At 52.1% G+C, this 21,396-nt stretch overlaps 1 protein-coding gene across 1 annotated transcript; it reads left to right on the top strand.

The window, feature by feature from the left end:
* On the top strand, positions 1 to 21,396 carry Csrp1 (cysteine and glycine rich protein 1). Its single transcript, XM_005330355.4, has 6 exons — positions 1 to 267; positions 10,215 to 10,327; positions 14,968 to 15,136; positions 16,061 to 16,190; positions 19,616 to 19,709; positions 20,144 to 21,396. The coding sequence occupies exons 2-6, from the start codon at positions 10,216 to 10,218 to the stop codon at positions 20,218 to 20,220; spliced, it is 582 nt and encodes a 193-aa protein (XP_005330412.1). The 5' UTR covers positions 1 to 267; position 10,215; the 3' UTR covers positions 20,221 to 21,396.

Below are 21,396 nucleotides of genomic sequence, written 5' to 3'. Positions count from 1 at the left end.
GCGCGGGCGGCAGGCGCGCCTGGAGTCGGCGTCTCTTCCCCGGCTCCCGCCAGCCGGCGGGGCTGCTGGTGTCTTGGGGGGGGGCAGAGCCTCGGGGCTTCGCTCCGTGACATCAGCCCTGCTGTGGTGCTGTGTGCAAAGCCTACTGGTTGGCGTGGCGAGGGACACGCCTTCCCCGAGCGGAACAAAACGGCGCGCAGACTGGGCGCACCCAGCCGTCGCTTCCGACAGTGCCTGCCGCCCGCGCCCGCCGCCGACCGCTGCCAGGTGAGTGCGCCCAGCCACCCTCCCGATCGTCGCCCGCCTCTGTCCCCTGCAGCCACCCCCCGCAGGGGCTCCTGGGACGCACCCTGATCTTTCCTGCCCGCGGCGGCCCTGGCGGCTGCAAGGAAACTTTGGAGGAAAAGTGACGCGAGCGGGGACCCTAGCGGGCGAGTTGTGAGAAGTGACCGCAGTTAGCTAGGGCTGTTTTTCTTTTTTCCTGGAGACACTGGGGCTCCACTCAATCCGGGGCTTCCTGGACACAGTTGGCTTTCCCATGCCCCTGACCTAGGGCGACCCGGCTCCCCCCGCCGCCTGCAGGTCGGGCAGAACAATTGGCAATTCTGCGGGTCACTGACGCTCATTGTATAGCAGAGAGATGAGGGCATCCGTGCCACCCCCTCCCACCGCCTCCTCCTCTGGGACAAAGTGCTGGCGGGTGGGATGGGGAAGACATCTGGCTTCATGGGCCTGGTCTTGGACATCTGTGCCCCTGAACGCAGGTGTTTTCCTTTTTCTGAAACAGCACCCCCTACCCCGCACCGCCCCAAGTCGTGGTTAGTGCTCTGCGGAAGGGAGTACTGAAGCCTGAAAGCCTACCCTAAGTGTTTTGTGGTCTCAGACCTTGAAAACTCGTTTGTGAGAAAGGGGCTGATACTAAGCACACTTAAACAAATTGCAATATGTTACCCAAGACGCAGACCACAGAGGCAGGTATCTTTATCTAGAGGCACAGACCTGAGCATATTCTGCAAGTTTCTGGTCCGTGTGCTCTTGTAAGGCAGTCCAGTCTGTGTCTAGCTGGGAGCAACAGTGAGGCCCTGGGCTCCTGCCACTCACTGCTTCTCCTGGGGGAGAATGAATAGGCAGGCCTTCCCCATAGTGAGAGGTCACTGCCTTGGGATATTGTCACGGTGGCATGGAGGAAGTCCACCTGGCTCTGGTAGAAAGTTTACCATGAAGAAGTAGCCAGGAATCTTGATCAGCAATTGGAAAGCAGACAGACTGAGTTTTGACTCCTGGATCTGCCACTTACTACAAAAGTGACTTTGGACAAGGGACAACGTCTTGATGCCTCAGTTTCTTTCAGGACCTCCAACAGAGCAGCATTTGTGTGCTGCCCTCTCCCCACCCACACCCCCTTCCTCTCAGAAACAAAGTTGGCTGGAGCTGTGAGCTGCCTCTCTGTCATCTCAGAGTCAGATTGGGGATTCGACCCAGGCATGATTTGGAGACTGGGTGCTGAGCTTCTAGGCTCTTGCTAGCTGATGCCTTCTGATTCTGCAGCCAGTCTCCAGCTCAAGAAGCCAGGGCCATGCCTTCTGAGAGACGACCGGAGTCTGCAGCTGCTCTTACCCTGTATTACATTACTGCCAACCCAGACTTGCTGCTCAATCTCCCAGTGAAGGACCCTTTGCCTTGCTGTGGATATCCGGGGCGGGAACAATCAGAGGGGAAGGAAGTTTATCCTGCAGAGGGTGTGGTGTGGCCCAGAGAAGGGGGAGGGGAGAACTGAACCAAGGTCTCCCATGCTTGGTGTTGGGGGTCAGGGAGGATGTAGGCTCAACAGCTCAGCCACTGACCTGCTAACAAAGTGCAAAAGACAGGGGTGCCCCAGCCTCTTTGCCTCTGCTCTCTCCTAGCACCTGCCTTTGGGCCCAGGTGTTTTCTAATTGCACATCTGCCTCTGGAGCCAGCCAGTCCTCCCAGGGCCTGGATGGTGGGATGGCGGTGGGGGTTATGTTGACACTTGGTATGTGATCAGTAAACATGAATGTGGGTAGGAATGGGCTTTCAGGGGAGTTGTCCTACTAGAATTCATAAACCTTGATAGTTACCAACCAGTTTTTCCCTGCAGGTAGTGTTGACAAGCAGGTGTGGGAAAAGAAGCACTCTGGATCTCCTGGAGAGGAAAGCAAATTAGGCAGGCTTTCTGGTGGACTACTAAAGTTTTAAGTATTGATGTAAACCCAGCTCGGCTCACTGTGAGAAGCTGGCCTGCTAGAGGCCTGGGAAGAGGCACGTATTGAACATTTTGAGATCCAAAGAGGTACAAATAAGAAAAAGACTTTTTCTCCAAGCAAACCAGCTGTTTGCCATTATGCAGGCATATGGCGAATACCTAGAGGCTCAAAGCAATGAGTGTTAGAATTGGCCTTTTCTTAAGATAACAGTAAGCAGAGCTCTATACTTGCTGTGTACCAGCCCTGTGTTAAGTATTGTATTAAGTATTATCTTGGACAATTTATCAGGTAGGTGCTGACGCTTGCCATTTTACAAATGGAGAAACTGAGGCTGAGAGATGAAAAGGAACTTGTTCAGAATTGCAGCTGGTCCCCCGAAGAGTTGTCATCAGGCCGACACTTCTCTTTCCAGATTAACTCACCAGGGAAATAGCTGCCATTTGTGAAACACATTAACTTTACAAGACACTTAAGACTTATAAACAATATAAAGGCAGATAGGACTTTTGCCGCTTATAACGTGGATGGGGTCAGGGTCAGAGCTCCTGACCTCTAGATTTTCACTCCGCTGCATGGCTGGGGTGGGGGTAGGGGGAGCCCTGCACTTGAGTTGCCAGATATGCTTTCACCAGCTCTGATGCATGTTTGTGTTTTGGGACCAGGACTGCAGGAAATAAAAGAAGCCTGGCTAAGAGCCAGCTTGAGGGAGGGAGGGAGGGAGGGAGGGAGGGAGGGAGGGAGAGAGAACCCTGCAAGCAGGCTGCCCCAGGGAAGGGGAGGGGAGGGTCCTGAGTTCTGACAGGAGCTTTGCCTGCAGTTGCCACTTGTCAGGAATTTATATGGTAATGACGTGGCTGGGACTACGTAGGTCCCCAGGAATTTGTCTGACGCCAGCATTAATTCCCATGTATGGTAAAGTGTGTAAATACGGAGGCAGCTAGTGTTTCCAGACTCTGGTATTTCCAGTGCTTCCCAGAGGCCAGAGGCAGCGTCTGGCTCCTGTGTTGACAAGGAAGGAAGAAATGGAAGGTCTGCAGCTGGAGGAACCAAGTCAACCTGGGATGTGTGTGTGTGTGGGGGATACTCTTTATACAGGGGCGTCCATAGTGGGATGGAGCTGCCTGAAATGTCAGCTGCGAGAAACCTGTGTTTATGAGGCCTAAGTGCTCATTTGTTTTTCCTTTTCAAAAATGAGTACAAGCCAAATCATTCAGACCTTTTTGTTCAGCGCTTGGGATAACCAACTGTTACCACTCTACGTTGACATCATTCCAGACAAAGTCAAGACGCTCCATCTGTTAATGAGTCTTCGAAGCCTTATCATGCTATAGCATTTCCTGGACTGGTTTTGAAATACTTCAAAGAAGCCAGAGACTCCTATTTTACCTCAATATGACCTTCAGATTTCTGAACTCCCCAAGTGGAGAACTCTGCTATAAAAGGGCCTTAGGGGACACGTGGGGAAGGGGAGACACATAGCATTACCCTATGGCAGCTCACAGTCCCCCAAGGCCCATGGGGTATGGATTTGAAAAGAGAGAACTCATGCCCCAGAAGGAGGGAGAGGGCTGAGTGGTTCCACTCATGTTCTGGGGTGCCTGGGCTTGGAGCCGTGAGCTTGGAGAGGTGAATCGTGGACCTGCTTCCAAAGAAATCATGTAGGGGGACATATAATCATGGCCAAGCCAGTCCCCTTCTCCTGTTGGCCATCCCTCTCCAACCAGTGACCCTTACCTTCAGTGAGGTCTACTTCCTAAGCTCGCAGGTGTCATTTCTAATATACAGGCTCTATGAACTCTGAACCAGTGGGTCCCCTCCTTCCCTTTCTGTCCTTGGCTGTTCTCTGGATGTGGGGGCATGCAGGAAGAGGCTGAGCTGCGGGGTTGGAAAGGATGGCAGCACTCCTCTGTACCTGGCAGATACCAAACAGATTACCTAATGTGAGCAGCACTTTTCTAACTAGATAAACACTTGACAGGTCTCTACTGGACCAGGAGGGTGGGGACTTAAGCCCTGGGCCTGTCAGTCCCTCTTTGGCCTTAGGGAACAAGTAATTATGAAATGGGAGAGAAGGGATTTTTCCATAGGAGAATTAAAGATGTGGGATGGTTTGTCAAGGGTTTGATGTGAAGGAACCTCCTTCAGGCATTGGTGGCTGGCAGTCAAGGATTCTACCTCCCTGAGATGATTTCTTAAACTCGAAACATGACGCACTGAACATATGACCTTTGCTGACTTTCATGAGATCTGGGGTAAGCACCCGAGTCTGCGTCCTGGTCTACCCGCTGCTCTGCTGCTGTGTGAGCTGCCATCTTGGATTTCTCCTCTCAAGATCGAGGATCTGGGTACAGCTCTTACTGGAACAACTAGACAGGGCAGCAGGCTGGAGCTGGTGGCTTACAAGAAGAGGTCAATTCTTGAGTTCTGTTCTTCAGCCAGCCCCGAGGATCCTGACATTTCAGGCGAACAGCTGACTGGCTATTTCCAGTTATTCAGCAGCAAATTAAAGTTCTGTTCTCTGTTGAGATTATGAACACAGTGAAGTAGTACAAACCAGAACACAGACAGCAATTCCCAGTGAGGATATAACTCTCTGAAGGGAAAACACTGGATAGTGTGGTCACAGAAGATAGTACTGATCCTTGATGATCCAGGGCTATACACAAGAGGTCCCTGCTGTGGTCTCAGGTTGCCCAAGGAATTGAACCACACAGGAGGGCAATAGCTTGTTGCAGACTCATTAGCTGGGCTGACAGACAAGTCAAACTCCTGGTCCCTATTTATATGTTGCTTTCCAAGCTTTTTTCCTTTAAGATGGGGGCTAGCTGGGAAGGAAGGTATTCATCTGGACCCACACCTGGCAGGATGTTGTTAAGGCTTGTTTGGGCCAATCCTGTTAGCGGGAATCAAAGGTGTGAGCCCTTATGGGGTGCCAGGAGCAGTGCATTTACTTTTATACTTTCTCATTTAATCCTCAGAATAGGATTTGGGGTAGTCAGTCCCCCCAAGCACCCCCTCACAGCACCCCCACCTCGTTTTGGTACCAGGAATTAAACCCAGGGGTGCTTAACCCCTGAGCCACATCTCCAGCCCTTTTTAAAATGTTTTATTTAGAGACAAGGTCTCACCGAGTTGCTTAGCATCACATTTTGCTGAGACTGGCTTTGAACTTGTGATCCTCCTGCCTCAGCCTCCCTAGCCGCTGGGATTACACCATGTTTGGCTGTCAGTGTTTCATTTTAGAGACAAGCAAATTAAGCCCAGAGCAGAAAGTAACTTGACCCCAGATCACTGAGCTAGGAAGGGTTGCATCTGATCTTTTTAACCCCAGCTCCCATTTTTCTAACCATGGAACTCTGACCTAGAGAATTTTCTTTACGATACCCTCCCTCCCACGGGTCTGCTGTCCCCCAGAACAGGGAAGGCCATTGAAAAGGAGCCAAATGGCCCTCGGTGGCACTCCACACTCCAGGAACTGAGAAACAGCTTTCCTTTTAAGGCAACTCAGCCTCCCCTCAGGCAGAAATTGGCTATTGGAAAGAGGGGGCTGGGCAGAAGGAGCAGCTCCAGCCCTTACTGCAGAGCAGATAACCCCGGGCTCCTCCAGCCAGGACTCTTCCCCAGGTGCAGGGTCTCCTGGAGGGTCCTCATCTGATCCCAGGGGCAGGGAGCCCATTCACAAGGGCCATGAAACCCCTCCTGGCTAGGGTCCCCATCACTGCTTTTCTTCTCAAGTTCTACAGCCATGCCCCATCTCTGGGCTCCTAAGGGAAGCACCCCCCCCCCCCGGCCCTGCGCCACCAACCAAATGCCAGGCTCAAAGAAAAGGCCCGGCCAAGAGGCATCCTGGGCAGATTTTCCTCCCTGACAGGTCCTTGGGCTTCACCCATTTCTCCGCCCATGTTCCTGATTCCCTGGGGCCCTGCTGGATATGGGCCCCTGACATGGGGCCAGGGAGAACAAGGAGAGGCCTGTATGGAACTGTGGGTCTCCCCCAGGAGGAGAAGGGCTTTTGTGTCTAGAACAAAACACTGCTTGGAACTGACTCCCCATCTCGTGGTTAGGGGAACTTTCCTCCCTTAGGGGTGTTCCTAGGGGTATGAGTGTGTCCCCTGCTGGTTCAGGGGGTTGGAAAGGGAGAAGAGGGACAAGGGAGAGAGCCAGCATTGAAGAACTGCATGCCCACCACGTGCAGCCAGTCTCAGATACGCTAGGCCTGCAGCATGGTGACTGGGGTCACGGAGGACACAGAAATGCATTCAAACCTCCAGTTCTCTCTCTTCCAGCTGTGTGACTACAAGCAAGTTGCCTCACTCTCTGAGCTTTGTTTTTCTTGTCTGTGAAGTGGGCCTATATTCTCCATCTTCAGGCAATGAGAGGGAAATGGGATGATGCAAATAAATGATCTGGTACATGGCAGATGATCAGCAGCAGCCTGGTGGCCTTGGCTGGGTCACATTGAGGCACCTCATCAGGCTTAAGGAAGCCAGTGTGGCTCCGTAGGACTGAGCCTTTCCCCCAGAGGCTTCCCAGGCAGTTTCTGTCTCCTATCTCATTGGCCAGAAATGGTCCTGGCTGTTCCTGAATCAGCCACTGTCAGGGGAATGGGATCACCATAGGTGACTCAGGCTCTGTCCCTAGATCTGGGGTGGGACTTGTCCCCTGATGCACTTATTGTAGGGGCAGCTGCCTGAATAGAATCAGGGCTCCCACTCTAAGGAAGGCGGGGCCAGTGGCTGCTGTTTAGATGGCCAGTAATAGGCCTTGCTGTTCTTGTTGATTGTCCTCCACCGTGTGTGCTTTGGCAGCTCCGAGTCCTTGTTCCACAAGTGTAGTTAGCTCCAGAGTCCTCAGGACAGGACAGGGCTGAAGGACTGATCATCAGAGGCTGCGAATGGGCACCAGCCCCAGGATCTGGGAGCTCAGGCACTGCGGTTATCTAAGGAGGCAGAGAGGCCATGTGTGATTAGAGGAATCCTGTCTGTGGCCTGTGTCAATGAAGCGCAGGAGCCTGAGGACCTGAGGTGGAGACAGATCTTGGAGGCAGTGGTCCTTCCAGACCCTGGAGGAGGACAATGGGTCCCAGCCTCAGCCCTCTGCCTCTGCACAGCTTCCCCCAAAGCTTTGTGCACAGGGTTGGCTGGAGGGCTTCCTACTTGCTGGGCCCTTTGCTGAACACAGGTCAAGTGGCTATCCTGGTGACTGAGATGGAGTACTGGGGACAGCTGGGAGCGGCAGGACTGACTGCTGGGGAGACTCTAACACCAGGGGGAGGGTGCGGTCATTCACAGACAGTGGGAGGACCTCATGGTTTTCTTTCTTATTATTTTTTTTGTACTAGGGATTGAACACAGGGACACTTAATCACCCAGCCACATCCCTATCCCTTGTTGATATTTTATTCAGAGACAGAGTCTTGCTGAGTTGCTTAGGGCTTCGCTAAATTGCTGAGGCTGGCTTTGAACTCACAATCCTCTTGCCTCAGCCTCCTGAGCTGCTGGCATTATGCCACCTTGCCCAGAACCTCATGATTTCTGAGCAGGGAAATGCTCCATGAGACAGCTCTGGGGGCCATGGGCCAGGATGGACTAGGAAGGAGACTTCAGAAGCAGCCTGGCCGTCAGGGTTGTCACTCTGAATGTGCCCCATGCTGCTGTTAAATAACTGGCTTAAAGGGAGAGGGAGTTTGTGGCTTTGCTTAACTAGAGTTCTGAGATGGAAGGACCTTCAGGCTTGGCTTAATGATGTTATAAAGACTCAGTTTCCTTTGCATCTCAGCTCTGTTCCCCAGCTATCCACTGTATGCTAGGACTGCCTGTCCCCTCTTACGACAACAGGGCCAGAGCCCCCTGCTCCCTTTCTTTGCTCCAAGTGGGGGTTAGGGGAACTTACTCCCTGGAAACCCTCCCAGAAGACAGAGCCAGAAACCCCTGTGTCTCCCTGGCTGGCCCATCCTAGAGCTGATAACCCCGGTGGATGAGGTGAGTCCAGGCCACGTGCCATGGCTGGAAACAGGGAGAGTTACCAAGAAAAGGGAGAATGTATCAGACAGAGGTCCTCTTCAGGGGGCTGCTGTGACCTCCTGGGGAAGGTGAGAGGACATCAGGCTTGCAGAGGGTAGTGGGAAGGACAGAGAGGACAGGCACCAAGAGGTGGAAGAACCCAAGGGACCTGACTTGTGGCCTTAGGAGTGCATCAAAGGGAGCAGAGTGAGCTGCGGCTGGGGAAGGGTGCGGAGCCCATTTTCTTCCGGGTCTGAGATGAGATCCTTAGTGGAGGGGAGGATGGTCCTGGTACCACAAGCAAAAATGGAGGAGTCCGGAGAAGAATGAGGTTGAGAAAAAGGTAGAGAGATCAGGTGGCTCAAGTGCAAATCTGTGTCCCTGTGTACTGTCCAGGTGGAGATGCCCACCTGAAGCTGGTGTGTGAGCCTGGACTTAGCAGAGAGACCAGGGTCATAGGTATATGGGAGTCCTTGCAATGAGGTGCCAGCAGGTAGATGGCAATGCCAGAGACTGGGGAGGGAGGGACTAGAGGGAACCCCAACTTTGAGGATCTGGGAGTGAAAATCTCTCTCTCTCCTCTGCTCCAACCAAACCTTGCTGAAGACCCTGTCCTCCGGGTAACATTCAGCTGGCCTCACCCAAACCACTTCTCCACCTTAAGCCCAGCTCCCAGCCTGTGCACCTTTCCAGAGCGTTCCCCCAGGTCCCAGGCTCTGCAGCAGAGGTACACTTGTACAGAGTCTAGGGCCCCAGCTGTGGCTCTCAGTCCCTGGGCATCCTTCACTCCTTCCTCAACTATCTGTTGAATACCACTATGCCAGGTATGGAAATCAAGGTTTGGAAGAGCAACTACTTCACCCAGGGTCACACAGCCAGTGAGTGGCAGGATCCAGATTGGACAAAATTATCTGGCATCAGGACCCCAGCTCCGAACCAAAACCTAGGGTATCTCAAGTTTGGTCCAGGCCACCTATTTAGTCTCACCTAGGGTACTTACTAGAAATTTATATCCCTAATTCTCAGAGATTATGATTCATCAGGTTTGGGGCAGTGCTGCTAAATTTCGTTTTGCAAAAGCCCATTACCTTGTTCTAAAGCCTAAGAACAGTGTCTCTATTTGCCTGTCTCCTGTGGCTCCTGGTGAGCTATATCTTACATATAAAAGAATGTCTCAAAACCTACACATACAGTTCAAAGAGTAATGACAAAGGGAGCCCTCATGTGACATTCCCCCCAAGTTAAGAAAAAGAACTTTGGCCTAGTGCGGTGGCACATGTCTGTAATCCCAGCAGCTGGGGAGGCTGAGGCAGGAGGATGATGAATTCAAAGCCAGCCTCAGCAATTTAGTGAGGCCCTGAGCAACTTAGTGAGACCTTGTATCTAAATAAAATTTTTTCAAAAAGGGGGTGCTGTCTGTGGCTCAGTGGTTAAGTGCCCTGGTTAAATCCCTGGTACCAAAGTGGGAGGGAAAGAACTTTGCCAACACCCCACAGCCTGTCTGATAGCCCTTGACCCACAGTGTCCCGCTCCCTGTTTTAGGCATAACTCATCTAAGACAGTAGTTGGTGACCATCCTTTGCTTTCCTGTAATACATTTCTCCCCATACCTTCCTCTGTCAACAATATGAGTTTTGCCCCTCTGTGAACTTTGCCTGATTGGATTTGGGTTTAGGAACTCTGGGCTCTTTCGTGGCCTGCTCTTTTGGTTCCCATGAGGCCATGTACAATGGCAGCCACCTCGTTCACATTGCTCCTGCAGCCTCCTTCAGTGTGCCCTACTCAGGGCCAGAAACAGCAGCCTAAGAGGCAGCTGGAGGGTGCTGGGGGAACCAGGATGCTGGATGACCCACGGGGACAGGTGGCCTCCACGGGAGTCCTGCCTCGGCCTTTGCTCCTCCGTCTCTGCCTGTTGCTTCTTGGTCACGGTTAGTCTGTGTCTCCGGCTCTCTGGGAACCTGATTCCCATTTTGGTGTCCCTTTTCAGAATGCCGAACTGGGGAGGAGGCAAGAAGTGCGGGGTGTGCCAGAAGACGGTCTACTTTGCAGAGGAGGTCCAGTGCGAGGGCAACAGCTTCCACAAGTCCTGCTTCCTGTGCAGTGAGTACCGGGCCGGGACCCGCAGGCTGGCCTGTCTGCACCCCAGGGATCGGGTCCCACGGGATGTAAATAACTTGACATTTGGCTGAAGCGCAGCTGGGGAGGGACGCCCTTAAGGGCCTCTTTGTTCCCTTCAGAAGTTGCTTTCTGAGGGGGTGACCAGCCCAGTGCTCGCGGGTGGCGGGTGGCGGGTGTGCGGGGCAGACGGCCAAGCTGGAAAGACTGGGGGAGGAAAACTTTCCACCCGGCTTCCTCCTCTCTTTCTCCCCGCCACGGTCCTGTCATTTCAGAGGGAGACCTTTTAGCCCAAAGTCTCACTAGCCTTCAGACCCAAATTATCCCGGGGTGAAAAGCCACGGAGGCCTCAACCTCACGGTGAAGGTCAGTGTGGAGGAGGAGCTGGGCTCTCCAGGGCACTCTTCCAGGTCAGCACGTCTGCCTCTCCCACTCCCCACTCTACTCGGCCTGCGAGGAGAGGAGGAAGAAGGGGTGCGCCATCACTGTCATCCATTCTGAAAAATCCAGAGTGACGGTTGCTGCAGTCATGGGACTGCAGGAGTAGGAAGCCAGGCCCAAGACACCAGGAGACATCAGGCTGACCCAGGGGCCTTGGCTCTGGGAGGCTCTACTGGCTGGTCCTGGGCCAGGTGATGTGTCCAGGAAGTGGTGACTTGGAGACACCTCTTCTTGGATTCCTAAATGTTTGATTCCTGTGATCAGAGCAGAAATCTGCATTAGAAGAGGCAGCTATTACACCACATGCACACACCTGTCATACCAGTGACTTGGGAGGCTGAGGAAGGAGGATCACAAATTTGAGGCCAGTCTGTACAACTTAGCCAGACCTTGTCTCAAAATATAAAACATAAAGGGCTGGGAATGCAGCTCAGTGGTAGAGCACCCCTGGGCTCAATCCCTGGCATGGCAAAGGGGTGTAGAGGACGGGACGAAGAGGCAACTACAGTAAAGTCTGTTTCCTTGAGGACCAGCTGAGTGGGAGACCGTGGAGTGTCCTGGTTAAGCCCCAGGTTTCATCAGGGATAGAATCAGAATTCAGTTTCTATTATCCATGTGATGATGGACAAGTTACCCACTTTCTCTCTGGCTGAGTGTTCTCATTCGTACCTACCTCTTGGGGTCATTGAGAGAGTTGAAATAAAAGGAGCTTATAGAATGAATGAAGCACTTCAAGCAATTGTGAGGTTCAATAAACAATAGGCAAATGCATGTGTGTGTGTGTGTGTATGCACACGTACCCACTGCTCAGGGGTCCATAGCAAAATGGTGTGATAAAAGGAGAGCCGCCGGGAGTTGGAGTCCCAGCCCATCTGATAGGCCCAGGAAGTGGGGTCCTGTCCATCCTGCCTCACATGAGATCAGTTGAGAGATCTGAGTTTCCTTTGTTCTCAGGGAATTTGGGCTCCAAAGTAGGAACTAGGCAGGCCAAGGGCCACCTACCTGTTCATTGGATGTAATCCAGATCTGTTGCTGGGCGGGCCAGTGCAGGGCCACACTCTCCCTGGTGGACCTGGAGTGACAGCCCCAGGGCTCACTGATGAATGGGGAGGCGACAGGCTTCAGTGGAGCCCTGCTGGCTTCCAGCCTGTGGAGGAGGAGGCCACATGCAGCAGCATTTTGTTATCAGCAGTTCATCATTTAGCCATTTTTCAAGCTATTTTTTTTTCTTTCTTTTCTTTTTTTCTTTCCCAGAGGGAATAAGAGAGGGCTTGGCACTGGCTGAGAAGAGGGCTCAAGCTGCTGAGGTCCCAAAGACCCTTCTCTTTGCTCTCAAATGTTGCTTAATCATTGACTAAGAGGGACCATCTGTGGCTGAAAGCTCCTGCCTGCGGTCCTGCCTGTGGAGGAGTAGCTGTTGGTCAGGCGTGGGGGGAAGTCAGGAATTCAGGGGGTGGCATAGGAAGGAAGGAGCAGGGCCTGAGGCAGGGTGTGAGGGGGTGTTGGGGATTAGAAACAGTTGCGGGAAGCCTGGCTGGGGAGCAGGGCAGCTGGGGAACGCGAGTTATGCAACTAGCAGCCCTAGGAACTGGCATGTGTTCCTCTGGGGTCTCTGGCCTGTGCGCTTCCTGGGCCTAGAGCAACACCTGGCACCTGTGGGTTCTCCACGAAGATGTGTTTAGGAATGAAAAGGGCATTGTTTCTCTTTTTCAGCCAACACGTCCAGGTTTTGTTTTGGTTTTTTGCTTAACATGATTTGGTGGAAGTTTAGTCAGGTCTTCCTTGAATAAGGAATATATTTGAAATTCCCCTTGACTGACTCTTTGGTGGACCTTACAAAGGAGCTGAGACCCTGACTACATCTTCTGGATGGAGGGGAGGGGCAGAGGGTTGCCTGGGGTGGGGAGGGTGGCCTGCAGGGAGGAGTTCTCTCCTTCCTTCCTTCCTTCCTTCCTTCCTTCCTTCCTTCCTTCCTTCCTTCCTTCCTTCCTTCCTTCCTTCCTTCCTTCCTTCTTTCTTTCTGTTGTAGATGGACACAACACCTTTATTTTGTTTATTTACTTTTACGAAGCTCTGAGGATCGAACCTAGTGCCCTACACATGTTAGGCAAGTGCTCTACCACTGAGCCACAACCCCCCCCCCCACACACACACACACAACCAGTCTTATCTCTGCTTTGTGCCTTCCCTCTCTGGTCTTGGAATTCCCAGTTCAATTTAGGTCTTACAGGAAACAATTCCAGGCCAATTCCTGACTTCCCGCCCTAGAAGGGAATGTTGGAGCCTTTGGCCTGTTGTTCCCTGGCCCTCCTCAGGAGCCAAGCCCCAGGGGAGGTGGTGGGAGGTTCCATATTTGGGTGGCCCAGAGTGCTGGAATGAGGTGGAGATCTGGAGGGCAGGACAAGAGGGTCCTTATTTAGTCTGAAGTCTCCAATCTGGAGCTGAGAGAGAGAGAGGTGGGGGGAGCTGGTGGAGGGCTCTGGACCCTTTAAAGGCAAGAGAGAGCCAGTTGCTGGGAGCCTTCTCAGAGGGAGGTGAGAGGCGTGGCTTGTCAGTGGTGACTTCTAGCTCCAGAGGGGGTGTTTGAGGTTGCAGTTCATTTGGGCACACTGAACTCCAAAATTTAAGAACTACTGTAAAACCAAATTAGGCTTCCAGGACGAGACCTAAAGAAATAGGGTGAAGTTGAGCCTCGTGAGGGAAGTAGCTAGAAGTTAGAAGCATATGATCTCTTGAGGCCCAGACCTGCTCCTCCCCCTCTCTGTCTCCCTATGGAGCCAACTTTATGTAATGCTCATCAGAGTAGCCAACTTATATTATGCACCTATTGTGTGCAGGGTATTGTGCTAAGTGTGTCACATATAAGTTCTCATTTGATTCTCACAATTACTTGTTGGGGCAGAAGTTATGTGCAGTTCTAACTGAGGCTAGAAAAGCCAAGGTAGGAGCCCAAGCCACACAACTGGAAAGGGAGAGGGCTGGGATTCGACTCCAGGCTCTCTACCTTTTTATGCTTGATAGCTTGCACAACTCACCTGTGAGATCCACGGGACTGAAGGATGTAGGAAGCCCGTCCAGGTGGCCCCATTCCAATCTCTCTCACCGCAGGACTCAGGACAGTCTTCCCAGTGCCCAGCCTCACATCTCCCTGTTATTTCTGAGACTGGAAACTTCAGTGCTACTGTGATTAGCATGGCCTACATGGCATTTCAAAGCCCACCACGTTGGGCTTTTCTTCAGGGCATATCCCTTCACCTGCACCCTTCTCCCCAGTTCTACCCCCACACCTCTCACTCCCACCAGCATGGGCAGACTGTCTCCTTGGAATTCCAAGGTTGCAGGCAGGAAAACCCTGCCCTTCCTCCTTCCTTTCTTTATTCTTCTCTCCTGTTGGGCCACGTGGTCTCTGTTAAGGGCAGAGTGAAGAACTTCCCTTGGCATCGTGTGGTCTGGAGTCAGCATAGGCTGTTGCCTCTGAACTATGGGATGCATCACAGCCTGGGGAGGTTCAAGGGTACAGAGGACCAAGGGAGACACCCACAGATTCCTGGAGGTGTCAGACATGGCCACCTAGAGTCATACTTGCAGATCCCATCCCTCTGTCCTCCAGTTATTGGCCACCCCATGGCACCCACACCATTCCTGAAAGGTCAGGATAATTTGTATGCAAACTGCCACCAGATACAGTGGCACATGCCAGTAATCCCAGCTACTCCAGAGACTGAGGCAGGAGGATCACGAGTTCAAAGCCAGCCTCAGCAACTCACAGAGACCCTGTCTCAAAATAAAAATATTAAAAAAGGGCTGGGGGCTGGGGTTGGGGCTCAGTGGTAGAGCACTCGCCTAGCATGTGTGAGGCCCTGGGTTCGATCCTCAGCACCACATAAAAATAATAAAATAAAGGTATTGTGTCCACCCACAACTAAAAAAAAAAATTTAAAAAAGAGGGGTATTGGGGATGTGGCTCAGTGGTTAAATACCCCTGGATTCAATCCCTGTACAAAAAAAAAAAAAGAAAGACTGGGAATGAAGCTCAGTGGCAAGGCACCTCTGGGTTCAATCCAAGTATCAAAAAATAACAACCCCCCCCCCCAAAGTGTCCAGAAAACTTGAACTGCAGAGGGCTGCAGGGAGCAAGCTGCTCACTCCAGCTGTGACTCACCATTCCTATGCTCCCCTCACAGTGGTCTGCAAGAAGAATCTGGACAGCACCACTGTGGCCGTGCATGGGGAGGAGATCTACTGCAAGTCCTGCTATGGCAAGAAGTATGGGCCAAAAGGCTACGGCTATGGGCAGGGCGCAGGCACGCTGAGCACTGACAAGGGGGAGTCCCTGGGCATCAAGCATGAGGAGTGAGTACAAGATCTTCTCCCACTTTGTCTCGAATTTCTCTCCCTGCCCTGGTATTGGGCATGTTTTCAACCACAGTTGGTTAAACAGTGGAAGGCTCAGAGAGCCATTTATTTCAAAGGGAGTCATAGAGCAGGCTACTGGAGCTGCTGGGAACCCAGCTAGGAATGCAGTAGGCCCAGGTCCTCCCTGCATGCTATATTTTTATAAGCATCAGAGCTGGGAAGGACCCCAAGAATTCCTTAGTCCAATTTCCTCATTATATAGATGAGAAAGCCCCGGGGGTCCCCTGCAAGTGTCTGAGCCAGACCAAGGATTTGAGCAGCACACAGCCAACCAGCCTCACTTGGCCCAGCCATCTCTCCTGCTGAGGAGAAATCATGTCCTTGCCTTGGAAATGCCACAGAGTGTTATGGGGTTCCTACCTTCACCCTAAAACACTCCCTGGCCTCCAAGCCGCTGGCGAACATGGCTGTTGGCAGCAGGCCTGGCTAGTTCCTCGGCTCCAAGGGGATGGGTGGAAATGATGGATGAGTTACTGCATTTCAGCCAAGGTCACTGACCCAACAGGAATGACTTTTCAGCAGATTTCCTCTGGAAAGTATCTGATGATAGACCAACTGCAGAAATGAGGGGCAGAAGAGGGTGACTCTTAGCAAATGAGGTGTGAAGTGATTCCAGGGTTTTAACTGAGTGACCAAGGCAAGTTTGATGTCTCCATAAAAATAACATTGTGCTTAGCCTTGGTTTGTCCCTAGGTATCATGGGAGATGACACTAGAGGCCCCGGTGGCCCTAGCTCTTGTAACTTCTGCTGGGAGAGCTGCTCCTGCCCTGTCATGAGGGGAGGGTGAGTCCTGCCCTGCAGGGCCAGCCCCGCCTGTATTTGTCACTGTGTCATATCCCTTCTTGTCCTTCTCCATGCAGAGCTCCTGGCCACAGACCTACCACCAACCCTAATGCCTCCAAGTTTGCCCAGAAGATTGGAGGCTCTGAGCGCTGTCCCCGATGCAGCCAGGCAGTCTACGCGGCAGAGAAGGTGATTGGTGCCGGGAAGGTAAGGCGACTGCTGGGCACCTTGAGAGGGGCAAGGGACAACCTTCCTGAAATAAGGACCCTAGAACTTTGCAAGTGGTGACCCTAGCTCTGCTCAGGGCAGCCTGACCCTGGCCTTTAAACCCCTTCCCTTCTAGGGAAGGAATAACCTTCATCCCTGTGGGTTGCTTATCCCAGACTCCAAGGAGCTCACATCATCCACGCACAGCAACATTCCCAGCATTGGTGGGTGTCTATTAATAATTTATAGGGAGGTGCAGAGATCAATCTGTACTCTGGAGTTGAGGACCACAGTATCTAGGAGTACATGGCTGAATTTCAGAGGTCCTGCAAGCCCCCTAAAAGTACATGCAAAGATTTGTGGGAATGTGTCTCTGGGAAGAAGATCCATAACTGTCATCAGATTTTCAAAAGGATTTGTGATTCCCAAAGTGTCAGAAACCACCTAAAGACCAAACCCCGAAGAGCTGGAGATGGGCTGTAGGCCCAGCTGGTCCGTCAACATACTGTGTGATCTTGGCCAAAGTTGGGCGCTGTGGCTCATGCTTATAAATCCCAGGCTTGGGAGGCTGAGGCAGGAGGGTCACAAGTTCAAAGCCAGCCTCAGCAACTTAGTGAGGCCCTAAGAAACTCATTGAGATCCTGTCTCTAAGTTAAAAAAAAGAAAGGAAAAAATACAAAAGAGCCATCCAAAAATATATGTTCTATTTCATGGGTATGTACTCCCAGAAACCCACCCATATACCCCCAGGGTGGAGATTTTTCAAGGTTCAGATCCTATCAGAATCTCCTGGGAAGCTGTTTGTAATTGCCTGCCATTCCTCCATGAGATTCTAACCATAGCCCCCCAGCCACAGTGCACAGTAGGAATCCCCTTAGGGGCCTACTGTTCAAACTTTGCTGATCTTATCCCTCACTCAGGGTGTAGTGGGCAAGGGGAATTCATGCCCTGGGGATAGGCAGCCTAGACTAATAGTCGGAAAACCACAGACAAGGAATCTCTAAACTGTGTGGTCAGAGTGGATTTCTGGATCCTCACATGAAGCTTGGGAGGAGTGACTTGGCCAAGATCACACAGCATCTGATGGACCAGCTGGGCCTAGAGCCCATCTCCAGCTCTTCTGGGTTTGGTATTGGTTTCACGGCCTTTTGACTTTGAGTAAGGGGGCCAAGAGGAAGGGACTGAGGAACTAACACTTATGCCAAGTCTAGACTGTAGCAGGCTCTCAACTCTCACAATTACCGTTGAAGATGGAAATCATTATTCCTATCTTTAAAAGAAAAGGGTACAGCATAGTGCCTGGAATGTTGCTCAATACAGGTCAGCTATTATTGTTATTATTATTATTATTTACGTTTTCCGATTGTTATGAAGTCAAAATGAAGATTCCTGCATTGATTAAAAGATATGAAAACAGGAGACTTTACTTTTACTTTCAAGTTCGATTTTTCTTGTTTTGTCCCACTATGAGAATGGAAACTTATCAAAAAGTCCTTAAGACACTGGGCATAGTGGTGCATGCCTGTAATCCCAGCAGCTTGGGAGGCTGAGGCAGGAGGATTGCAAGTTTGAAGCCAGCCTCAGCAACAGTGGGGCGATAAGCAACTCAGTGAGACCCTGTCTCTAAGTAGGGCTGAGAATGTGGCTCAGTGGTCCAGTGCCCCTGAGTTCAATCCCTGGTACCCCCACCTCCCCCAAACAAAGTACCTAAGAGCCAAGCACAGACACAGTGGCTCATGCCTGTAGTCCCAGCAGCTTGGGAGGCTGAGGCAGAATTGCAAGTTCCTAGCCTCAGCAACTCAGCACGGCCTTAAGCAACTCAGTGAGACCCTATCTCTATAAAACATAAAAAGAGCTGGAGATGTGGCTCAGTGGTTAAGTGCCTCTGGGTTCAATCCCTGTACAAAAAGAAAAAAAAAACACTATGAATTAATATTCCTATCACTTAGATTCTAAGGAAAGTTAAAGTTGTACTAAGCCGTAGGATAAAAGAATTTTGCATTCAAGAGGAACAGGCAGGGATAAACCCCCTCTTTGCCTGGGTGAGGAAAGAAACATCAAGGAGCAGGAGTACTTTCAGGTGTGGTATGAATGAACAAATAGATTGAGCTTAGTTTTGGGGGGTGGTTGGAACATGGGAGGGTGACAGAGGCTAGGTGCCATCCAGTCTCGTCCAGCTGGGAAGCTGAGGCAGGGCCTCTGCCTTACAGAGGAGAAAACCAAGGCTGGAGACTGTTGAGGTTGCAGAGGGCCCCGAGGGGAGGACGGAGATCTATGTCCCCCCACTCCAGCTCCTTGAACCCCACTGCAATCCCAGGAGGTAGGAGTGAGTGAGGTTCAGCAGCCAGAAAGTCTGAGAGGACATCTTCCTTTTTCACCCTCCAGTCTGGGCACCGAGTGGCTGTGCTGCGGAAGTCTCTCTGCCCTTAAAAGGCATTGTTCTGTCCTGTCTGGCTGCCGCCAGTCCCTTGCTTTTCCTGGGTTTAGCAGAGCTGTCCACACATCAGCCTCTGAGGCTGCTCAGCTGTTGCTAATGGGAGCCGGCTGCCGCCCAGGAGTCTAGCTGTGTGGGGCAGGGGTGGTTGCTGTGCACATACGGAGGCCCTGCCCCTTCCCTGGGAGGTTGTTTGCCCTGTACTACCTTAGGACACCTCTCAGAACCACAAAGGGCCTTCTGGGGCCCCTGGAGCAACTGCATTCCTCTGGCTTGTTCCTGCTCCGTGGAATGCATTTCACAGACCCATTCTCCTTTCAAAGTAATACAGACAGCCCTGGCCTGGGATCTGCTGTGTTCCAGCCTCTGTCAGGCTCTGGACACTGATGAAGTTATTAAGTGCTGACAGCTGTCTGATGAGGGAGAGGCCATGCCATTTTCCAGGTGGAAAAATTGTCTTTGGACAAATGAGGCAATGAGTTCTAGAATTTTTGAGGCAGGGCAATGCCTGCTCTGTGGCTAGACACTGGATGTTTAAATATCAAGTCCTCACATCCATTCTGTGATAGGCAGGGAGGTCTCCAGAGGAGGACATTAGGGAGGCTGGCTGTTCAACTAGTGGCTGTTCCAAGAGGCATCTGGAGCCTTTGCTCACACCACTGATCTGCAGGCGGAATGGATGTGGACAAAGGTTGTCTGACCCCACCTCTGGGGGCAGCAGCTACCCGGCTGATAATTTCACCCCTTCACTCCCCTTTTGTGGTATAGATGGTGCCACTAACCACAGAATCATTGTGATACTTTATTGCAACACACTATTGAAGGCGCCATGAGGTGGTGTGTTGGAAAGCTCCCACCTGCTGTCTGACAGCAGCCCTAGCCTAGCAGGCGACAGGAAGGTGCCTTCCACCATCTTGTGTGAAGGGGATGGGCTGGGGCTAGGGCAGCCAAGTCACTGGTGGCAGCATTAACAATTTTCTTCTTTACCTAGTCTTGGCATAAGTCCTGCTTCCGATGTGCCAAGTGTGGCAAAGGGCTGGAGTCAACCACTCTGGCTGACAAGGATGGTGAGATATACTGCAAAGGTGGGTAGTTTCATTTCCAGTTGAGTAGCGGGAGGCCTGAGGGGTGGGGAGACCCTGCAGTTATGCTATTGCTGAGTGTGAACCAACTCCTGGCCTTGAAATCCAAAAGTCAGAGCATCAGAGGGGGAAACGACCCGAGGGAGACAGTAGAGAAAGCCAGAGTCAGGTGGAATATTAGGGCAAGGACAGGCCTACAGCCTGGGAACCTAACTCCCTGCCCAGGGCTCTAAGCAGATAATGCTCCTTTTCTCCTTTAAACGGTAAAGGAAATGGGTGCAGAGTGGTGTCTAGAACCTCCTCATGTTGAGATTGGAGGTACAGTAAAGGTGAAGGGCATTGATGGACTTTCTCTTTGTGGAGGTCAGTCCCCAGGGGTGGCAGGAGGGTCTGCTTGGGGTAAGGAGCATGTTCTCATCCTTCTTCTTTCTCTGCAGGATGCTATGCTAAAAACTTCGGGCCCAAGGGCTTTGGCTTTGGACAAGGAGCTGGGGCCTTGGTCCACTCTGAGTGAGGTCACCACTGCCTGTCACACCCTGCCCACTCCTGAGCTTCTCATCGCCATCCCCTTCCCAGCAGCCTTGGGGACCTCCAGGATTCTTTCTCACCCAGCCTAGCCGCACATCACTAATGACTTGAACTTGGGCCTCTGGCTCCCTTTGGTTGGGGGTCTGCCTGAGCTCCCGCCCCACTAAGGAGCTACCCCTGCCTGGCATCTCACACTATCACCAGTAGGAGATGTCTGTCTTTATAGTCTGTGTGGGACCAGATCCTGTCTCCCTACACCTCTCTCCACAGACCTGGTCTTAACCTCTTAGGCTGAGCCTCCATCTTCATTGGCCAAGACACCTGGGCCACGTGGTGGTGCCCTAAGCAGCAGCAACAGGCCAGGAGGGAGAGGGAAACACGACCAAGATGGAGAGGGGGAAGGCTGTGGTTTATTTGACTCAGAGATTCTCTTAGGGAAAGAGGGTGGGATTCTTGGTGTTTCTCAGAATAAGCCTAAGGAGTCCCAGCTCAGGGAGTCACTATGAGGAGGCAAAGAGGCATGCAGACAGGGTCATGGCCACAAAAAGGAACCACTCAGTTCTCTAGGCCTCTTGCCTGTGAGTCTCTGTGGAACTGGAGTCTTCCCACCTGGGATTGGAGGGTAACAACCCAGATCCAAGGACCCCAAAGTCAGAACACCTTAAGCTTCTAGTTCCCTGTTCCATGCGGGGCGGGGGGTTCCTAGAGAAATACTTCCAACACACATTCGCAGGAGCCAGTGGTCCAAATATCAGGGCAGCTAGATCTGGCCCTATTCGTGGATCCTAAGGGTGCCGTGGGCGGCTCCTCCCCATCCCAGCACAGCGCAGGCTAGCCCTCTGCTGTCACCAGGCCTGGTTGTTCATCTGATTGAAGGGAGGCAGACACATCCTCAGCCTGTATCCAACACCCTGTCCTTCTGTTTCCAGTCCTCAGGGCCTCCCCCAACCCAAGACCTGCCCCTTCCACACCACCCTTCTCCAGGGATTCTTCTCTGGCCACATCACCCAACCCTTCCAGAACCCCAGGTCAGGAACAGCAGAAAGAAGGGGGAGGGACCAGACTTTGCTGCTCCCAGTGACTGAAAGGACCACACTGTCTGCAGCACAGGCTGTATTCAAGCTGATTTCTTATCTGGTTAATAAAGCTGTTTAGAACAAAA

This window comes from Ictidomys tridecemlineatus, chromosome 10 (assembly GCF_052094955.1).
Source record: "Ictidomys tridecemlineatus isolate mIctTri1 chromosome 10, mIctTri1.hap1, whole genome shotgun sequence".
Lineage (NCBI taxonomy): Eukaryota > Metazoa > Chordata > Mammalia > Rodentia > Sciuridae > Ictidomys > Ictidomys tridecemlineatus.
This window is presented reverse-complemented; position numbering and strand designations above follow the sequence as displayed.

Coding starts and splice junctions, on each gene's coding strand:
- Csrp1 (XM_005330355.4), top strand. CDS start 10,216: ATGCCGAACTGGGGAGGAGGCAAGAAGTGCGGGGTGTGCCAGAAGACG. Junction 10,328..14,967: donor CAAGTCCTGCTTCCTGTGCA/GTGAGTACCGGG, acceptor CTCCCCTCACAG/TGGTCTGCAAGAAGAATCTG. Junction 16,191..19,615: donor AGGTGATTGGTGCCGGGAAG/GTAAGGCGACTG, acceptor TTCTTTACCTAG/TCTTGGCATAAGTCCTGCTT.